Below are 18,986 nucleotides of genomic sequence, written 5' to 3'. Positions count from 1 at the left end.
TTGAATTATCTGAGGATGTGTTGAGTTTTTAGCTTCCAGAAAGGATTCCACTAGGAAGTCCTACAGACTAACTGGATAAAATTAGCCATGTGGTGTGAGCAAAAGACCCTAGCTCTTTTCTCCTGCTTCACACAAACTGCTGGATTACCTTCTAAATTTGAGACCCTCCATAAGAGTCCTCCCTAGTGCAATTGATGCTTACCATCTCTATTAGAAGATATACCCATCTCTGAACAGCCTTTAGTTATATTTTCTTGCAGGGTCTGTTTCACTTGAAGTCTCCCAGCAAACTTTCTGCTGTATCCTGGGATCTGTGTGGTTTTGTCATAGCTGATGAAAGCTCCTTTTGAGCTATTACATTCCTGTGACCCAAAAGGTGGTGTTTTTGATGGTCACTTTGGTGCTTAGGGTCGATGAGCTTCAGGCTCTAGTAACTTATCCACCTTATACCAAGTTTAATTATGTGTTCCTGTGCATCCACCCTAAGTTCTTGCCTAAGGTGGTGTTAGAATTCCATCTTAAACAGTCGTTGTTCCAACATTCATTCTCAAGCCACATGTCCACAAAGGTGAACAAGGACTGCACAGTTTGGACTGCAAGAAAGTGTTGGCTTTTTACCTGGAGTGGACTAAAGTCCATAGAAAGTCTACCCAACCTTTTGTTGTTTTGACACAAATAAGCTGGGGATCATTGTTGCCAAACACTCTTTAATTGGCTAGCAGATTGCATCTTCTGTTATGCTCAAGCAGGGTTAAATCTGTTGGGCCATGTCATAGAAACAAAACAGCAAGATCATATGGCCCATGTATTCTGCTCAGTCTTTCCAATTTTTCTAGCCATTAGAACTTCCATCACTACCTTATAGATCCCCTGTATTTATCGCATGCTTTCTTTAATTCCATGTATCAACTACCTTTCTATAAAGAAATATTTCCTGAGATTACGCTTGAGTCTACCCCCATAGCTTGGACAGAATGAGTCAAGGCTTATTCTGTCCAAGCTGAGGTAGTGTTGGAGGCTCACCTGCAATTAGTCCCCATGGAGAAAGCAGAGTTGCTTACCTGTAACTCCATTGGAAGGTGGGTGGGATTCATGAGGACTGAATGAAGTTTCTCAAAAAACGTTTTCTTTGCTAAATTAAGAGACTGAAGGGACCCTGTGTGGATGCATGATGACATGGTATGTGTGGGCATGCCCTATGAGGTAAGTGAAAATTTTAGAAACTGACTTAAGTTTTCCGTGTCAGACTCCATCTGATGTCGTCCATGTGTGAAGACTGACATCCTGCTGTCTTCAGAACACCTGTTACAGGTAGGCAACTCTGCTTTAAATCACGTACAAAAAGTTAAGATAATGGTGTTTGCTTTTTTTTTAATGTGATATACTGTTTTGTATGTATTTTGTGTTTACTATGTAAGTTGAGTTTATCCACCCAGAACAAGATGGTATTGGATGTTGTGGGCTATATACAGTTTGCACTTAACACAGATTAAATCATAGTTTAAATTGTGAATGAACTTTCAATTCATTTTGCTTATCACAGGACAAGCAGGATGCTAGTCCTCACATATGGGTGATGTCACTGACTGAGTCCCATTGTGGGAAAACTTCTGTCAGTTTCTAGAAACTCTTGACTGGCACTGTGAGGCCACTGAGCATGCCCAGCATGCCATGATATTCTCTGCCACAGGGGTCTCACTCTAGTCTTCGTTTTTCCGTGCTGCTGCAAGCATCGCGGTCATCTGAGCCCTCTGAGTTTTACTCAGTTCTGACTGAAAAGTCACATTTTAAAAATGTTTTCTCTCCCTCACGGGTCTCACTTTTCGATATCTCACCGGCTGGTGAGATATTTATAGAGGTTTTATTTCAAAAAAACTAATTTTTCTCTCATCCATTGGCTGTCGATATCACCATGGCCTCGGGTTTCAAAAAATGCCCGGCCTGTAATCGGACCATGTCGGTCACAGACCCACACCTGGAATGCGTTGTCTAGGTGAAAACCATGATATTTCTTCCTGTCAGCAGTGTCAGGAAATGACACCAAAAGGAAGAAAACTCAGGCAGGAAAAAAATCGAACAACTTTTCCACCTGCAACTGATTCCTTCACCATCTACTTCAACAAAATCTTCACCAGCTGGAGGTACTAAGAAAATTCTCTTGAAAAAACGTCGACCGGACAGTTCTGGAGACAAAACCTCGCCAACACAGTCAACTGTATCGATACGCTCTGAGACCGCCTAAACATAAACATCGGCATCATCATGCCTTGTTATCGTCATCAGTTTCCTCCCATGAGGAACCGAACGAAAAAAGGCTGAAACATAAAGATACATCGCCGTCACCTAGGCCTCCCTCAGTAGAACCTACACTATTGCAGGTGATACTTTCTCCGATACCGGTACCGAGCGTTCCTCCAATGTCACAAGACTTAGCGACATTCATTAAAGAAGCGGTGCTGCAGGCTATAAAACATACCGGCGACTATGCCGGTGACGTAGGCCTTACCCATGTCACCGATGCCGGTACAGCCGATACCGATGACATCTTTAATACCGGCGACGCTGATGCCGGGTATGTTTCCCGATGCTGGGGGAATCCCCGATGCTGATGGCATTGATACTACGCACAACAGCACCATCGATTCCGATATCTATGCCTCCTCTTTTTTCGGAGGCTCCATCGATGCAAATGACGTCATCTGTTCCTTTCTCAGTGCCTATCGTCACTTCTGCACCATCACAAAAGAAGTGGCACATCATCGATGCCCACTAAACAAGCATCGAAAACACAGATATCGATGCAAACTACTTCATCAACGGTGCCACTTCCTTCTGCAGCTCCAGGATCCTCAGAAGCAGCACTATTTTCTATACTGCAAAAAAGATACCAAGATTTATTGGAATCTTTACCAACCAATCCACGGGAAGATGACTCTTCCCCTGAAGATCCTTTGCCAGGGCCATCTGGTCTTCTTCCTTCACCTAAACCTGCAGCACCACAAACACAACAGACTCCAGAATATGATACATGGAGTGACACTGCTTCAGACACTTCATCAGAAGCCTACATAGAAATGACGGCAGAAGAAGACCAAACGGCCCATCTAGTCTGCCCAGCAAGCTACGCACTTTATCCATTTTTTTTATTTCCCTTTTTCTCTCTCCCACCTGTTACTATTGGCTTCCAGTACCCTCCAGCCCTAATTCCCCTCCACCCCACCACAATTTCCCTCCACCCCATCACCAATGTAGAGAGCAGCGCCGTATCTGCATCCAAGTGAACATCCAGCTCAATTAGGGGTAGCAAACCGCTGTAACAAGCAGGCCACACCCCTGCCTCATACTCTTACCCACCCCTGGTTTTTTTTTTTGGTTTTTTTTTTTTGGAGATGGCAGCCCTCCATCCTTCCGCTCCATGAAGGTGGAACTCCAACCACTGGCATCCCGCTCCGTGAATGCCTCTGAGGCTACTGCCGCTCCGTGCAGTGTTTTGCTGCCTCCTCTTTATTCACGCCCTCTAGACTTGATGGATCCACAGTGTTTATCCCTCACCACCACATCCCAGGAAACAATCCCCTCAGAAGACCTGATCTTCACCACATTTGTACAGGAAATGGCTGACTCTATTCCATTTAAATTGGAATCAGAGCAAGATTCTAGACAACAAACTTTGGAAGTACTACAATTCGTTGACCCTCCAAAGCAAGTGGTGGCAATTCCCATACATGAAGTTCTCCTACAGCTTCAGCATCGTCTTTGGGAACATCCCTGTTCTGTTCCCCCAGTAAACAAAAGGATGGACACCACTTACTTGGTTCAATCCACTCCAGGATATAAAAAATCACAACTACCCCACCATTCAGTAGTTCAATCGGCACAAAAAAGGTCTAAAAGGACAAGAGTCCACTCCTGAAATCCTCCAGGAAAGGACCACAGGTTTCTAGATTCCCTGGGTCGTAAGGTTTTTCAGGGTGCAATGCTAAATTCTAGAATTTCATCCTATCAATTATACATCACCCAATACCAAAGAAACCTATGGAAGCAAATTGAGGAATTTATTCCATCTCTTCCAAATGAATATAAAGATGCTGCACAAACCATCAATAAGGGATTAGAGGCCGGAAAACATGAAGTCAGAGCTGCCTACGATGGCTTCAAGACTGCCTCAAGGGTGGCTGCGTCGGGCATCAGCGCCAGAAGGTGGGCTTGGCTCAAGGCCTCAGACCTTAGGCCAGAGGTACAAGATAAATTAGTTGACCTCCCCTGCATAGAAGGCAATTTATTTTGATCCAAAGTTCAGGAAGCTGTCTCAGTTAAAAGAGCACACTGAAACATTGAGACAATTATCCTCCCTCCCACAGGACCCCTCTACTCATACTACCCGTAGGCCTCCACGGAAGGACACAAGACAGCCTTTTTATCGTCAGAGGAGATATTACCCTCCTTCCTCCAGACCCAGGCCCTCCAGAACTCAGCAAAGACCGCAACCATGTCAGCAGAGAACAGCTAGGCCCCACCTGCTCCACAAACCGGTCCTGCTGCGGGCTTTTGAAAATTTACCCAGAGAACTCGGCTTTCCACAAATCCTCGACCAAACCTCCCGGTAGGGGGCAGGTTATCCAAATTATACAACAATTTGATACCAATAACATCAGACCAATGGGTTCTATCTGTAATATCTCGAGGGTACCAACTAAATTTCCTCTCAATTCCAAAAGATTTTCCACCAACTCAAATCCATCTCAACGAAAATCACATGCTTCAGTTACAGGTAGAATTATCCACCCTTCTGAAAGCCAGGGCTGTAGAACCAGTGCCCTGGTCTCAGCAGGGCAGAGGGTTCTACTCCCGTTATTTCCTCATTCCAAAGAAAACTGGAGGCCTTCGCATCCTAGACCTCAGAAATCTCAACAAATTTCTGAAGGAAAAGTTCAGAATGGCTTCTCTAGGCATCATGCTTCCACTTCTTCAAAAAGGAGATTGGCTTTGTTCTCTGGATCTTCAAGATGCTTACACTCACATTCCAATATTCCCTCCTCATTGCAAGTATCTATGCTTCATGGTAGGTCATCAACATTTCCAGTACAGAGTGCTGCCATTCGGACTTGCCTCTGCTCCCAGGGTATTCACAAAATGTCTGGCAGTAATAGCAGCACACTTGCACAAGCAAGGTGTCCGTGTCTTCCGATATCTAGACTGGCTCATCAGAAGTCAATCTCAAGAAGGAGCTCTGTCTTCTCTGTCACACAATTACGGTACTCCACTCCATGGGCTTTCTCATCAGTTATCAAAAGTCCCATCTCATCCCGTCTCACCTGCTTCAATTCATAGGAGGAGCAGAATTGAACACCATCCTCTCAGAAGCCTTTCTACCCGAAGATTGAGCAGAAACACTGTCCCTGTTGGCAAACTCGATTCACTCAAAGAAACAAGCAACAGCCCATCAGTTTCTAACCTTACTAGGCCACATGGCCTCCACAGTTCATGTTACTCCTACGGCAAGACTAGCCATGCGAGTAACTCAATGGACTTTAAGATCACAATGGATCCAAGCCATTCAACCACTGCATTCTTCAATTCAAGTAACCCACCAGCTACGTTCATATCTACTTTGGGCGAACAAGGACAATTTGCGCAAGGGCCTACCCTTCCAACAACCAGTCCCACAAATAACTTTAACTACAGATGCATCCACCTTAGGTTGGGGAGCTCACATAGACAATCTCCAAACCCAGGGTACCTGGACAAAACTCGAAGCAACATTTCAAATCAATTTTCTGGAACTTTGAGCTATATGTTATGCGCTGTATGCGTTCAAGGACTAACTTTCACACAAGACTGTTCTGATCCAAACTGACAACACAGTAGCCATGTGGTACATCAACAAACAGGGAGGTACGGGCTTGTATCTCCTTTGTCAAGAAGCCACTCAGATTTGGGGCTGGGCCCTGAACCACTCAATGTTTCTCGGGCCACTTATCTGGCAGGCATTCACAATGTACTGGCGGACCAACTCAGTCGTCAGTTCCAACCACACGCATGGTCCCTGGATCCCTCAGTAGCGACCAGGATATTTCAGCGTTGGGGGGGCAACCAACAATAGACCTCTTTGCGTCACATCTAAATCACAATGTGGACGAATTCTGTTCACTACACAAACAGAAGAACCAGTCAGCCAAGGACGCCTTTGCTCGCCCTTGGAACTCAGGCCTTCTATACGCGTATCCTCCAATACCGCTCATAACCAAAACTCTAGTGAAGCTACAACAAGACAAGGTCTATGATACTCATAGCCCCATATTGGCCTCAACAAGTATGGTTTCCCACACTCTTAGAACTGTCAGGGATCCCATTCGCCTGGGAGTAGCTTCCACTCTCATAACTCAGGATCAGGGTCTGTTGCACCATCCCAACCTTCAATCCCTATCCCTGACAGCATGGATGTTGAAAGCTTAATTCTACAACCACTCAATCTTTCAACCAATGTATCTCAAGTGCTTATAGCTTCACATAAACCTTCCACACGAAAGAACTATTCTTCGAAATGGAAGAGATTCACTTTGTGGTACAGACAAAAGAATATTGATCCTTTCACTTGCCCCACTACTTCTCTACTAGACTACTTATATCATCTTTAAGAATCTGGTCTTCAGACTTCATCTGTAAGAGTACATTTAAGTGCAATCTCAGCATACCATAACAAGATGGGAGATGCACCTATATCCTCACAACCTCTCATCAGATTTATGAGGTTTAACTCAACTTAAACCACCAATTCGGCCACCAGTCACAGAATGGGACCTGAATCTGGTTTTAACAAGACTCATGTGTTCTCCTTTCGAACCCATAGATTCCTGTAATATTAAATTTCTCACATGGAAGACTATCTTGCTCATAGCCATTACATCAGCTAGAAGGGTTAGTGAGTTACAAGCACTTGTCACATACTCACCCTATACAAAATTCCTACATGACAGTGGTTCTCTGTACACATCCAAAATTCCTTCCCAAGGTAGTTACGGAATTCCACTTGAACCAATCCATAGTTTTACCCACATTCTTCCCAAGGCCTCATTCTCACCAAGGAGAAAGTGCACGCTTACAGTCCAAGGTATGTAAGGCTCTATCTTTCTATTTAAACCGCACTGCAGTCCACAGGAAATTCAATCAGCCTTTTGTTTCCTATGATCCAAACAAACCGGGTAAAGCAGTGGGTAAACATACTCTATCCAACTGGCTAGCAGATTGCATACAATTTGCTATGAAAAAGCAGACCTTCCTCTCCAAGGGCGAGTAAAGGCACATTCAGTAAGAGCGATGTCAACCTCAGTAGCACACTATCGTTCGGTGCCAATCCTTGACATAAACATGGAGTTCTCTTCACACCTTTGCAGCTCATTACTGTCTGGACAAACAAGGATGACAAGATTCAGCCTATGGACAATCTGTCTTAAAGAACTTGTTTCCAGTCTAATCCCAACTCCTTCTACATCCAACCTGCTGTGATCTTCGGCTGACTCATTTTCAACAACAATACTTCACTGTTGCTTCTCTACGAAATGACTCGGCCTCTAGCTTGCTAATCACCCATATGTGAGGACTAGCATCCTGCTTGTCCTGGGATAAAGCAAAATTGCTTACCTTGTAATAGATGTTATCTCAGGACAGCAGGATGTAGTCCTCACGAAACCCACCTGCCACCCCGCGGAGTTGGGTCACATTCCTTTTATTTTATTTTTGCTAAAGCTTATTGCTACATACGAGACTAGAGTGAGACCCCTGTGGCAGAGAATATCATGCATGCTGGGCATGCTCAGTGGTCTCAAGTGCCAGTCAAGTTTCTAGAAACTTTGACAAGTTTTCCCGCAATGGGGCTCCGTCAGTGACGTCACCCATATGTGAGGACTACATCCTGCTGTCCTGGGATAATACCTATTACAAGGTAAGCAATTTTGCTTTCTCCATATTTCGCAATTGGACATAGATCTTCCAGAAAATGAGTTTTCTCCTAGAACAAGCAGGATGGTAGTCCTCATACATGGGTGACATCAGATGGAGCACAGTATGGAAAACGTTTGTCAGAGTTTCTAGAACGTTGATTGGCACACTGAGCATTTCTCAGCAAGCCTTAATCCATGCGGGGTCACTCCAGTCTTTTTTTTTTTCCCCTGCAGAGCTATCAGCTCGCTGTCTTGGAGCTTGTTCTCTGCTCTTTTGGAAAACTCTCCACTTGTTGTTTTTTTTTGTTGTCTTCCTGCATTGGGTCTCTCTGTTCCCTCCACCTTGGTGCATGCAGCACGGTAAGTTATGTTCTTGTGGTCTGTTCCCGGGAGAGGTGGCCTCTGTGGCCCACAGTCAACAGTCTATCTGGTTTTATCCACTATGGCGTTGGTTTTCGTTGGTGTCCACAATGTCCGCAGACCATGTCTATTACTGATCCACACAGTGTGTGTATCTCTGCTTGGGGGCCTCTCACGACGTTTGCAGGTGCCAGCTGTGCGACCAGATGACTCCCAAGGGCCGACATGCCCACCTCAATAAAATGGAAAAGTTCTTCAGATCCAAGTGGTCCGAGCTGTCAACCTCGGCATAGATGTCTTCAGCAAAGAGTCGGGGGAACAGAGAGCCTCAGACTCCTTATCAGGCCCTCCGCCAGTGATACTGGAGGAGAGGGGGGCCAAGGATCTGCCCTCCTTCGTCTCGTCCGGGTTGAGGACGTCTGGATCCTCACCTTCCACCTCAGCGCTGGGGAAAGACCAGGCTGAGCACTGTGGGAAGTCACAGAAGCATAGACACCAGTCACTGTCACATAGAACCGGGCTCAGGCTGGTACTGGCTTTGACAGAGATGCCCCCAAAGCATCCCTGAGCCAAGGAAGTTTTACCCTCCATTGATGCTGGAGCTCTGAGGCAGTGTCCACAGATTATGGTGCAGAGTACAGACCTCCCTCAAGGCTCCGTGGACGATCGGGCCACCACTCTGCCCTCGCAACCGGTCCTGGCATCAGCAACCTTTGAAAAGGAGTTGGAGCATAGGGTACAGCTGGTGGTGGATGGTCCTGCAGGGCATTGATCCGGTGCCGCCTCCAGCACTGGTGACCACAGTATCCCTGCTCGAGCCACTGTTGGAGTGCCTCTGTCCTTCTTGGTGTCCTCCCCACTCAGCTGGTTCCGGTGCCTCGGGGGCCATTGCCTCATGGGCCATCATTAATCCATCTGCCCAATGCCGAACTTGTACATGGCTCTTCTGATGAGGAAGGCCCTTCGGAATGGGCAGAACCGTTGCGCCCTTCAGTTCCCCAGCCAGCCCTACTGGGTCTGCCTGTGGGGTCATCGGTGCCCATGGTGCCTAAACCTCAGGTCACCCTAAGGCCTTCGTCCCTGGTGGGTGCCAGTGAGGAAGATGACACCTCAGATTCCTCCTTGGAGGCTTCAGAGGACCTTCCCTTGGACCCATCTACCCCAGAGGAACAACGGAGATCCCCGCCTGAAGACCTGACCTTTGCAGGTTTTGTGTGGGCTATTGCGAAAGTTATTCTGTTCCAGGTCATGATGGAAGAGGACACTAGGCATAAAAGATGCTGGAGGTCCTTGAGTTTGTGGATGCCCCAAAAGAGGTGGTGGCTGTTCCATTCATATCTTCAAGGAACTGCTCCTGAGGATCTGGGAACAACCCCTAATGTTTCTGCCAGTGAATAGAGAGGCGGATGGGGTGTTGCTGGTCCAGCATGCTACTGGGTTCGAGAAGCATCAGCTCCCCCACCAGTTGGTGGTTGAATCTACACTAAGACAAGGCTAAGTGCTCCTGGACCCATGCTTCGGCTCCCCTAGGACGAGAACATAGGGTATTGAATGTGCTGGGTAGGAAGGTTTTCAAGGAGCCATGTTGATAGCCCGCATTGCCGCCTCCCAGCTTTATATGACCCAGTATTCCCGTAACATCTGGAAACAGGTTCAGGAGGTAGCAGATTGTCTCCTCCAGCAGCAACAGGGCGCTCTAATGACAATCATGCATATCAGGGCTTTGACTGTGGGAAGCATGAGGTACGCTGTACGTACAATGTTTTTGAAACGGCAGCAAGAGTAGCAGCTGGGATTGGCGCCTGCAGGATGGCTTGACTTCAGGGCCCAGACCTCTGGCTGGAGGGGCAAGAAAGGCTCACTGACTTACCATGTACGGGCAAGAATCTTTTTGGCAATAAGGTGAGGGATGCAGTGGCTCAATTGAGATTACCACAAGACCCTCCAGCATCTTTCCGCCAGTATCTGTGACCTGTCTTCAGCTAGGAGGTCGACACAACAAGGGCTGCAATGATCCTTCTATCATCAGCGGAAGTACTATCAGCCTGTGTCTCGCTCCCACCCACAGAGGGGGGAGTTCTCGATGCTGTTCCAGGCAGCAGCGAGCATCCAAGCCACAGCCCTGCTACAGGGTTTTGACGGGTTGGGAAGGGAGCAAGAGCCAGCCAGCCAGCCATCCCTGTGCCCTGGGAACCCCCGGTCAGAGGTCGGCTATGATTCTTTGTGGATCGATGGCTAGACATCACCCCAGATCAGTGGGTTCTGTCCACTGTGGGTCAGGAATATAAGCTGAATCTGCTGGGTGTTCCACCAGATTCTCCTCCAAGCCCTTTTTTGGCTTGGAGGAGAATCTGGCCATTAGCGTACCAGGAGATCCTCCTTGGCGGAGCTCTCCACCCTAGTAACAGCCAGGGCAATTGAGCCTGTCCTACCAGAGTAATTGGGACGGGTATTCTATTCCAGTATTTTCTGATTCCAAAGAAAACTGGGGGCCTCTGTCCCATCCTGGATCTGAGAGCCTTGAACAAATTTCTAAAAAAGGTTCAAGATGGTTTCTTTGGGCACTCTGATTCACCTCCTACAAAAAATGACTCTGCTTCTTCGACTTGGATACCTATACCCATATTGAGATCTTCTGAGGTCACAGGAAGTATCTATGGTTTGTGGTGGGCGAACACCACTTTCAGTATCGGGTGTTGCCATTCGGTCTGGCCTCTGCACCATGGGTCTTTACCAGGTACCTAGCCATGGGGGGTGCACCTGCAGGTTAGGAGTACAGGTTTCCCCCTATCTGGACGATTAGTCAAAAGCACTACCTAGGTGGGGGCATCGTGTTACCTGTGCTTAACCATCCAGGTGCTGGAATCCTTGGAGTTTATCAACTACCCGAAGTCCCACCTGATGCAGCTAGACTTGCTGGACATGACTCAGGCAAAAATCTTCCTACCTCACAACCAGGTGCTATCTTTGGCATCCCTAGCTGGGGTGGTGCAGTGGAGCCAATGGGTCTCTGCCAGGTGCATGCTTGCAACTGCTTGGGCATGTGGCTGCTACCATCCATGTTACTCCCCTTGTGAGTGAACTCTGAGGTCTCAGCGGCATTGGGCCACTCAGCCTCTAGGTTTGCATCCAGGTGACTTTCTCCAGGACTCGCTGTCATGGTGGAAGACACTGTCCAACCTGGAGAGAGGGGTGCTGTTTCAGCACCCCCCTCCCCCGTGCAGGTCATGCTCACTATGGGCACCTCCCATCTGGGGTGGGGAGCCCATGTGCAGGGGCTCCACACCCAAGGCCTGTGGTCTGCCCAGGAAGCGCAATGCCAAGTCAACTTCCTGGAGTTCCAAGTGATCAGGTATGCTCTCTGGGCTTTTTGGGACCAGTTGGCCGGCAAGATGGTCTTGATCCACACAGACAACAAAGTCACAATGTGGTGTATCAAGCAGGGTAGCACAAGATTGTTCCTCCTGTACTAGGATGCAGTTCAAATCTGGTCTAGGACCCTGTCCCAGGGGATGGTGCTTCATGCCATGTACTTAGCAGGAACAGACAATGTGATTGTGGATTGGCTCAGTCGAGCATTCCAGCCACACAAATGGTCCCTGAGCGAGTCAGTAGCGAAATGGATCTTCTGTCTGTGGGAAACCCCAGATGTGGATCTGTTTGCAGCTTCCAGCAACAACAAGGTGGTTCAGTTCTGCTCTCTGTATCAAGCAGAGGCTCAGCTGAAGAAGGCTTCTTTTGAGCCGCTGAGCTCCTGTGATCTAAAATTCCTGACTTGGAATGTCCTCTTTGGTGGCAGTCACTTCAGTGTGCAGAGTCTGAGCTTCAGGTGTTGGTGATGTACCCTCCATACATGAAGTTCTTTCATGACTGGATGGTATTCCGAACACACCCTAAGTTTCTACCAAAGGTGGAGACAGAGTTCCATCTCAACTAGTCAATTGTCCTGCCCACCTTCTTTCCCAGATCCATTCGCATCAAGGTGAGCAGGCCTTGCACAATCTGGATTGTAGGAGGGCTTTAGCCTTCTATCTGGAGTGGACAGAAGGTGATAGGAAGTCCACGCAACTCTGACTCTTGACAGGAATAGATTGGAAGTTGCAGTTGGTTTTGTTACACACAAGCAGGACTGCAGCTTGGAGGTCATGTAAAGGCTCATTCTGTCAGCCATGGTGACTTCGGTGGCCCACTTGAGGGCATTTTATGGAGAACTGGAAGGCTGCAATGTGGAGTTCCCTTCACGTGTCCACCTCACTATTGTCTGGATAAGGATGGCCGATGTGACTGTAGTTTCAGCCAGTCCGTCCTCGGGAATCTTTCAACTTTAAACCCAACTCTTCCTGCCTAGGGCCCTTTTTTCGGGTTCAGGCTGTTTTCATCTGTTATCAACACCACTGTTGTGCCTGTTGGCATGTGGTTAGGTGTCTGGTCATTTGGTTTTGGGGACAGCCTGTAGCTAGGGATTCACCCATGTGTGAGGACTGCCATCCTGCTTGTCCTAGGAGAAAGCAGAGTTGCTTTCCTGAAACAAGTATTCTCCTAGGATAGCAGGATGTTGGTCTTCATGAAACCCACCACCCTGCAGATTTGTTTCGCCTGTTTTTATTTTTTGTAATTCTATATTACGAGACTGGAAAAGGACCTCGCATGGATTAAGGCATGCTGAGCATGCTCAGTGTAAAAGTCATTTCCAGAAACTTTGACAAGTTTTCCATGCTGGGCTCCATTTGATGTCACCCATGTGTGAGGACTAACATCCTGCTGTCCTAGGAGAGCACTGTTACAGGTAAGCAACTCTACTTTGTTCCACTGGACAGTCCTCTCAGGTTAGTACCATGCTCCACTAAAAATTGTCTAAATCTCAAAACACCAAATAAAATCTCCTTGCTTTAGGACACCAGTGCATTCAAACACTGAAAAATGTTGCATTTACTGACTCCAGCAGACATTTCATGTCTTTGCCTCCTTGGTTCAAGAACAAAACTGTTCAGGTCCTATCAGTGTGAATCTTCTGAAAATACTGCCTTTGGAGAATAATTATAAGTAAAACTTTAATGGAAAGTCCATCTAGTTTACTTACAAAATGGCAGCCTGGATGTATTTAAAACCTGATGTGTGTCTGTTTCTTTTCTTGCTAATGGATTAATGAAATATGTTGTATTGCAAAGTAGAATTTAATATGATTTAGGGTAACTAAACCTGACCTTACAAACTGTTCTCTAAAATCTGTCCAAATTAAGTAGTAATGTTTATACATAAGTTTTCAAAATGTAATTTTGGAAACTCACCATTAATAATTTGTCAGGTTTTAAGTTTTTATAGAAACTAGATTGGAGTGAAAAGGCTTTTTAAAAATAATTTACAAATAGCTGGTGGAATTATAATGTATGAATTTCATTATTGGGAAAAAGTTGAGTCCTAGGAATAAGTTTTGTACATCTGGAGTACATTTAAATTTAACTTGACAAAAATGTTTTTTCTAATTGTTTGTTTTTTCCTGTTATCCTTGAACAGGAAATGGAAGACATCAAGCAGTTTATTGAGAAACATCTACCTCCAACAAACTGATATTCAAGAGGCCTTCTATACACATACACCAGCACCGACCATGGTCGAGCACGCATCTTTTTTCACATGCCCTACTGAGATGATTTTTAAACTCTGATTGTTAGTTATCAGATATCAGTAACAAGGACTTAATGGGGTGCCCTTACAAGAAGTGATCCTCCTTTTAAATGTTAATCACGTACAGTACAGCAGGTATTACAGGAAACATGGCAGTGAACTATTGTCTCGATTTTGGTGGGACATACTTTATTGTAAAACATAACATTCTGACATCTGATTGCATGAATTTTTTTTAGCAGTAATGTTTGATTAAAATATTACTCTGCATCAGACAGATTATTGAAATGTGTCGTACATGAGATGTTTTGTTTAAATGCCCAGAATAGACTACTCTCCCCCATTATCTCCAGCTATTTCATGCATACTATATGTGCAATACACAATAGGTATTTGATACTCTTTGTCAATGAGTATGGGGTAACAGTCAAGAAGTTTGTTCCTCACTTCTAGGAGTGATTTTGTTAATCTGTGCTAATCCCACTGTTATGTTTTTGCATATAATCCATTCAGGTTTTTTTTTTCTTTGGGGTAGTAATCAAATGGCAAAAGTACGGGCATATGTTTCTAGTGATATAAATTAAAACTGATCTATTACAGTAGTAAATCTTCCAGTCACCTTATTTTCTCATTGCATGTTTAATAGATATTTTACATAGAATAAATGATTGGGGAAACCTGATGTAAAAATACATGTAAACATAGTTTGAGTAGTATCTCATACATTCCTGTCAAGCTCATTGCAGCTTTGTTCAACAGATTTTTTTTGACAAATTGGTTTTTTGCCTTGTAAATATTTATCAAAATTACAACTAAAATGCAGCAACACTTGGTTATATCAGAATTTTCATGAAGCACATTTCATCAGCCCACTACCTAGCCTTTTACCAGAGCTGTATGTAAGAAGAAACAAATTGAGCTAATTCTAGTTTTATAGCATTATAGTCTGTTTTCTGAGGATAAATCAAAACATCTCCTCGTAATAGAGTAAAACCAGAACTATTGCCTGTCTATTTTGACATGGAGTTACATAGTTACCTTATAACCTTAAAAATGAAATATCTAATGGCACATCAACATTAAGGCAGACCTTGAAAGACCATGCCTGGAAAAGTTAAGGTAGGGATTTACAGTAACAAATGTAAAGAATATTATCACTGGATAAAAGGGTGCTACAAATAAGGTTTATCATTAATTCCAAAATCTCTAAAATATGACATGAAAATCTAGTACAAAAAGGGAGGATTGGGAATATCAATATGAGAAAAAAAGGAAATAGTGCTGATGTGTTTTTTGTATTAATCTAAAATCTTCGTTGCAAAAATTTAAGTTTCTTGTGATCTAAAGCTTTGGACCCGTTGAAGTTGCATGGTGGCTTCTTTGTTTCTTGCAAGCCTTCAAGTACTTTTTATATAAGAAGTGTATTACAGCAAAGGAGGTGTGACAAATTCCTGAACAACATAACAGTAAAATCTCATTGTGGCATGCTGCGGGTTCTAACCATATGTATATCTATGCATAATTTTTGATTAAGAAAGATGTGGCTATATTAAATCCTTATCAATTGTCCATGTACCCTAAAATTTAACCTTAAACATACTAATGCTTAGGAGGATAAAATGCAAATAAGTTTTAATAAAAGTAAACTGCTTAAAGTCCTTCTGATTTGTGGTTAAAGAACTATTGAGCTTCTTTCCTCAAAGTACACCATTTTATCACTTTATTCTTCACTCATGGCTTCAAAATTTTGTCTAATCTTGAAAAGAAAACTGCACACATACACAATTGAACTGCTCTGTATTGTGGGCATCACTTCCATGAATGCAAACCAGCTCAGCACAATCAACTATTATGTTGGTAGCTATTTGGTGTTTTTATTCTTATGATTGTATGATGATCTGCAGCACCTGAATGTAACTTGCCTTAAACTATCAATGAAAAGGTATGACCTAAATAAAAACAGTACTGTAAGCATTAGTAGCTAGAGATTGTCACCCTTATTCTTTATCATAGGAAGGCAAATATAAAAAAAAAAAAAAATACATACATAGGAACAGTCATAAAAAAAAGCTTGTCACTCTGAAAATACATTAACATAGAAACATAGAAACATAGAAATGACGGCAGAAGAAGACCAAATGGCCCATCCAGTCTGCCCAGCAAGCTTCCCTCATTTCTTCTCCCATACTTATCTGTTTCTCTTAGCTCTTGGTTCTAATTCCCTTCCACCCCCGCCATTAATGTAGAGAGCGGTGGAGGAGCTGCATCCAAGTGAAATATCTAGCTTGATTAGTTAGAGGTAGTAGGAGTAGTAACCGCCGCAATAAGCAAGCTACACCCATGCTTATTTGTTTTTACCCAGATTATGTTATACAGCCCTTATTGGTTGTTTATCTTCTCCCCTGCTGTTGAAGCAGAGAGCTATGCTGGATATGCATCGAAAGTGAAGTATCAGGCACATTTGGTTTGGGGTAGTAACCGCCGTGACAAGCCAGCTACTCCCCGCTTTGTGAGTGTGAATCCTTTTTTCTTCTCCCCTGCCGTTGAAGTTATGCTGGATATGCGTGAAGTATCAGTTTTTCTTATCCCCTGCCGTTGAAGCAGAGAGCTATGCTGGAAATTCGTGATGTATCAGTCTTTCTCCGATGCCGTTGAAGTAGAGAGCCATGCTGGATATGCGTCGAGAGTGAAGTATCAGGTACATTTGGTTTGGGGTAGTAACCGCCGTAACAAGCCAGCTACTCCCCGCTTTGTGAGTGCGAACCCTTTTTTCTTCTCCCCTGCCGTTTAAGCAGAGAGCTCTGCTGGATGTGTGAAGTAACAGTTTTTCTTTTCCCCTGCTGTTGAAGCAGAGAACTATGCTGGATATGCATTGAAAGTGAAGTATAAGAATGGAGTGATCAAGCTAGTTGAAAGGCATCAGGAATAGAGGAAGGTGGAGGTAGTAATCTGGATATTTGGTTTGGGGTAGTAACCGCCGTAACAAGCCAGCTACTCCCGTCATTGTGAGTGCAAATCCTTTTTTCCACATTTCCTCATGCTGTTGAATCTTAGAGTGATGTTGGAGTCACAGTAAGCATGTGTATGTTTATTGAGTAAGGGTATTGTCTCCAGGCAGTAGCCATCATTCTGGCGAGTCACCCACTCTTCATTGGCGGCCTCTAAGGAGTGTGAGGAGCCATCGTGGACATTCCATTTGTCCCCAGACAAAAACATCTATTCATCTAAATACATAGTCTTTCATTTACCTCTGGCAGCCATACAATTTGAATATATTTAGTTAAGGCTTGAGACTATTGTAAATGTATTGAATTTATTGTATGGGGGTGGTTATATTAAACATTCATAAATTAACATTTTTTACACAAACAGTAACAATAGTTACTTCTTCTGCCCGGCGAACTCCTACTGCAGCAGCGCTTTCAGGGAGAACGAACGCTCTCGGGATCGAGGGAGGGCCTGCGCGGTCGGCGCCACAGACCCATCGGGGTAAGGCCAGTCAACCTCTCCCTTCCCCCCGCTGAGTCCGTGGGCGACCACGAGGCCTGCCGCGCCGGCCAGACGCCGTTCCATCCGCACTGAATAGAGGGAGATAGACCCGCCTCTAGCAACCTACCGCAGCCAATCGCGAACCGCCGAAGCCAACCTCCAATAGGAACCAGCCTAGAGGGGCTTTAAATTCGATTAAGCCCGGCGCCGCGCGCCTGCGTCGCGCGCCTAAGGAGCGCGACAAAGGGGCCTGCCCCTTTGTCTCGCCCCTTCGTCTCAGCCCCGAGGAAGCCACTATCCCCATCCTCAGAGGAAAATATAACTTATACAAATGCCAACGACCATGGACAAACGGAGTTCTCGGAACGAATAAAGCCAGCACGCACCAACCACTTCCAAACATCTCTACCATTCCTTTCCAGCCAAAATACGGCACCCTTTACAATCTCACCAGAGTCCACCAAGACAAATCAGCATGCTATCCAGCCCTCACAGCATCTACTCCTGCTTTCCAGCATCCACTCCAGCTATTCCAGCATCCACTCCACAGGTTCCAGCATCCTCTTCAGTAGTACCAGCATCCATTCCACAAGTTCCAGCTTCCACTCCAGCTGTTCCAGCATCCATCCTAGCAGATTCTGAACATAACCGGTCACAGACCTTCCTGTTATAACACTAGCAAATCAGCATACAATGACACACTGCCACTCCATCCCCATACTCAAGAGAAAACCCAGAAATAACTCTCCACCAGACCCCATTCAGACACCCAGACAACAAAGACTCATCAACATCATGACATCTCCCATTACACAACTTCTAGGCCTCTCATTATTCACTTTAACCTTATTCAATGCACAGTCACTTTCCAAAAAAATGCACCTTCTCAATGATTACCTCATTGACAACAACCCTGACATATGTGCAATAACAGAAACTTGGTTAAAACCCACGGACATATCATTAACCAACCAATTACCTACACAATCCTTCGACCTCTTCTCAATACCCAGACCAAAAAAGAAAGGAGGAGGAATTCTACTTGCTGCAAAAAAACAACTGGGCATAACCCTACAACTATCTTACGCCACTTCAAATCTTGAATGCTCCATATTCAAATCTCAACATCTACAAATTTTCCTCATCTACGCCACACCAGGAACTCTAGAGGCTAACCCCTCCCCTCTAATAGAGATAATAGCCAAACACCTAAACTCAGACAAACCAACCATCATACTGGGAGACTTCAACATTCACGTGGACTCCATCCCTCAATCTTCTAACTGCGAAACCTTCCTTTCCTCCCTCAGTCATCTTGGATTCTCACAAATAATCAGCGGGCCCACCCACAAAGCAGGTCATACATTAGACCTCATATTTATCAACGATAGCTGGTCCATCCATACCAATCCCACCTGCACACCAATCCCCTGGTCAGACCATCAGATCATAGACACAACCCTCAAAATGAAAAACTCACCACCTCCAAACATCTCCAAAACCACCATTCATTTCAGGAAACCATGCTCTCTGGAGTTACTCTCAGAACACTGCGCCAAAGATCTCAAACAA

At 45.0% G+C, this 18,986-nt stretch overlaps 1 protein-coding gene across 1 annotated transcript in view; it reads left to right on the top strand.

Moving 5' to 3' along the window:
- LYPLA1 (lysophospholipase 1) overlaps positions 1 to 15,902 on the top strand; it is a 122,087-nt gene extending 106,185 nt beyond the window's left edge. The window contains exon 10 of the mRNA XM_029591278.1: positions 13,815 to 15,902. Coding sequence (XP_029447138.1) covers positions 13,815 to 13,868 — 54 coding nt within the window. The 3' untranslated portion in view covers positions 13,869 to 15,902. The remainder of the gene's footprint in view (positions 1 to 13,814) is intronic.
- Positions 15,903 to 18,986: the final 3,084 nt, after the last annotated feature.

Source organism: Rhinatrema bivittatum, chromosome 2 (assembly GCF_901001135.1).
Source record: "Rhinatrema bivittatum chromosome 2, aRhiBiv1.1, whole genome shotgun sequence".
In the NCBI taxonomy this organism is placed as follows: domain Eukaryota; kingdom Metazoa; phylum Chordata; class Amphibia; order Gymnophiona; family Rhinatrematidae; genus Rhinatrema; species Rhinatrema bivittatum.
This window is presented reverse-complemented; position numbering and strand designations above follow the sequence as displayed.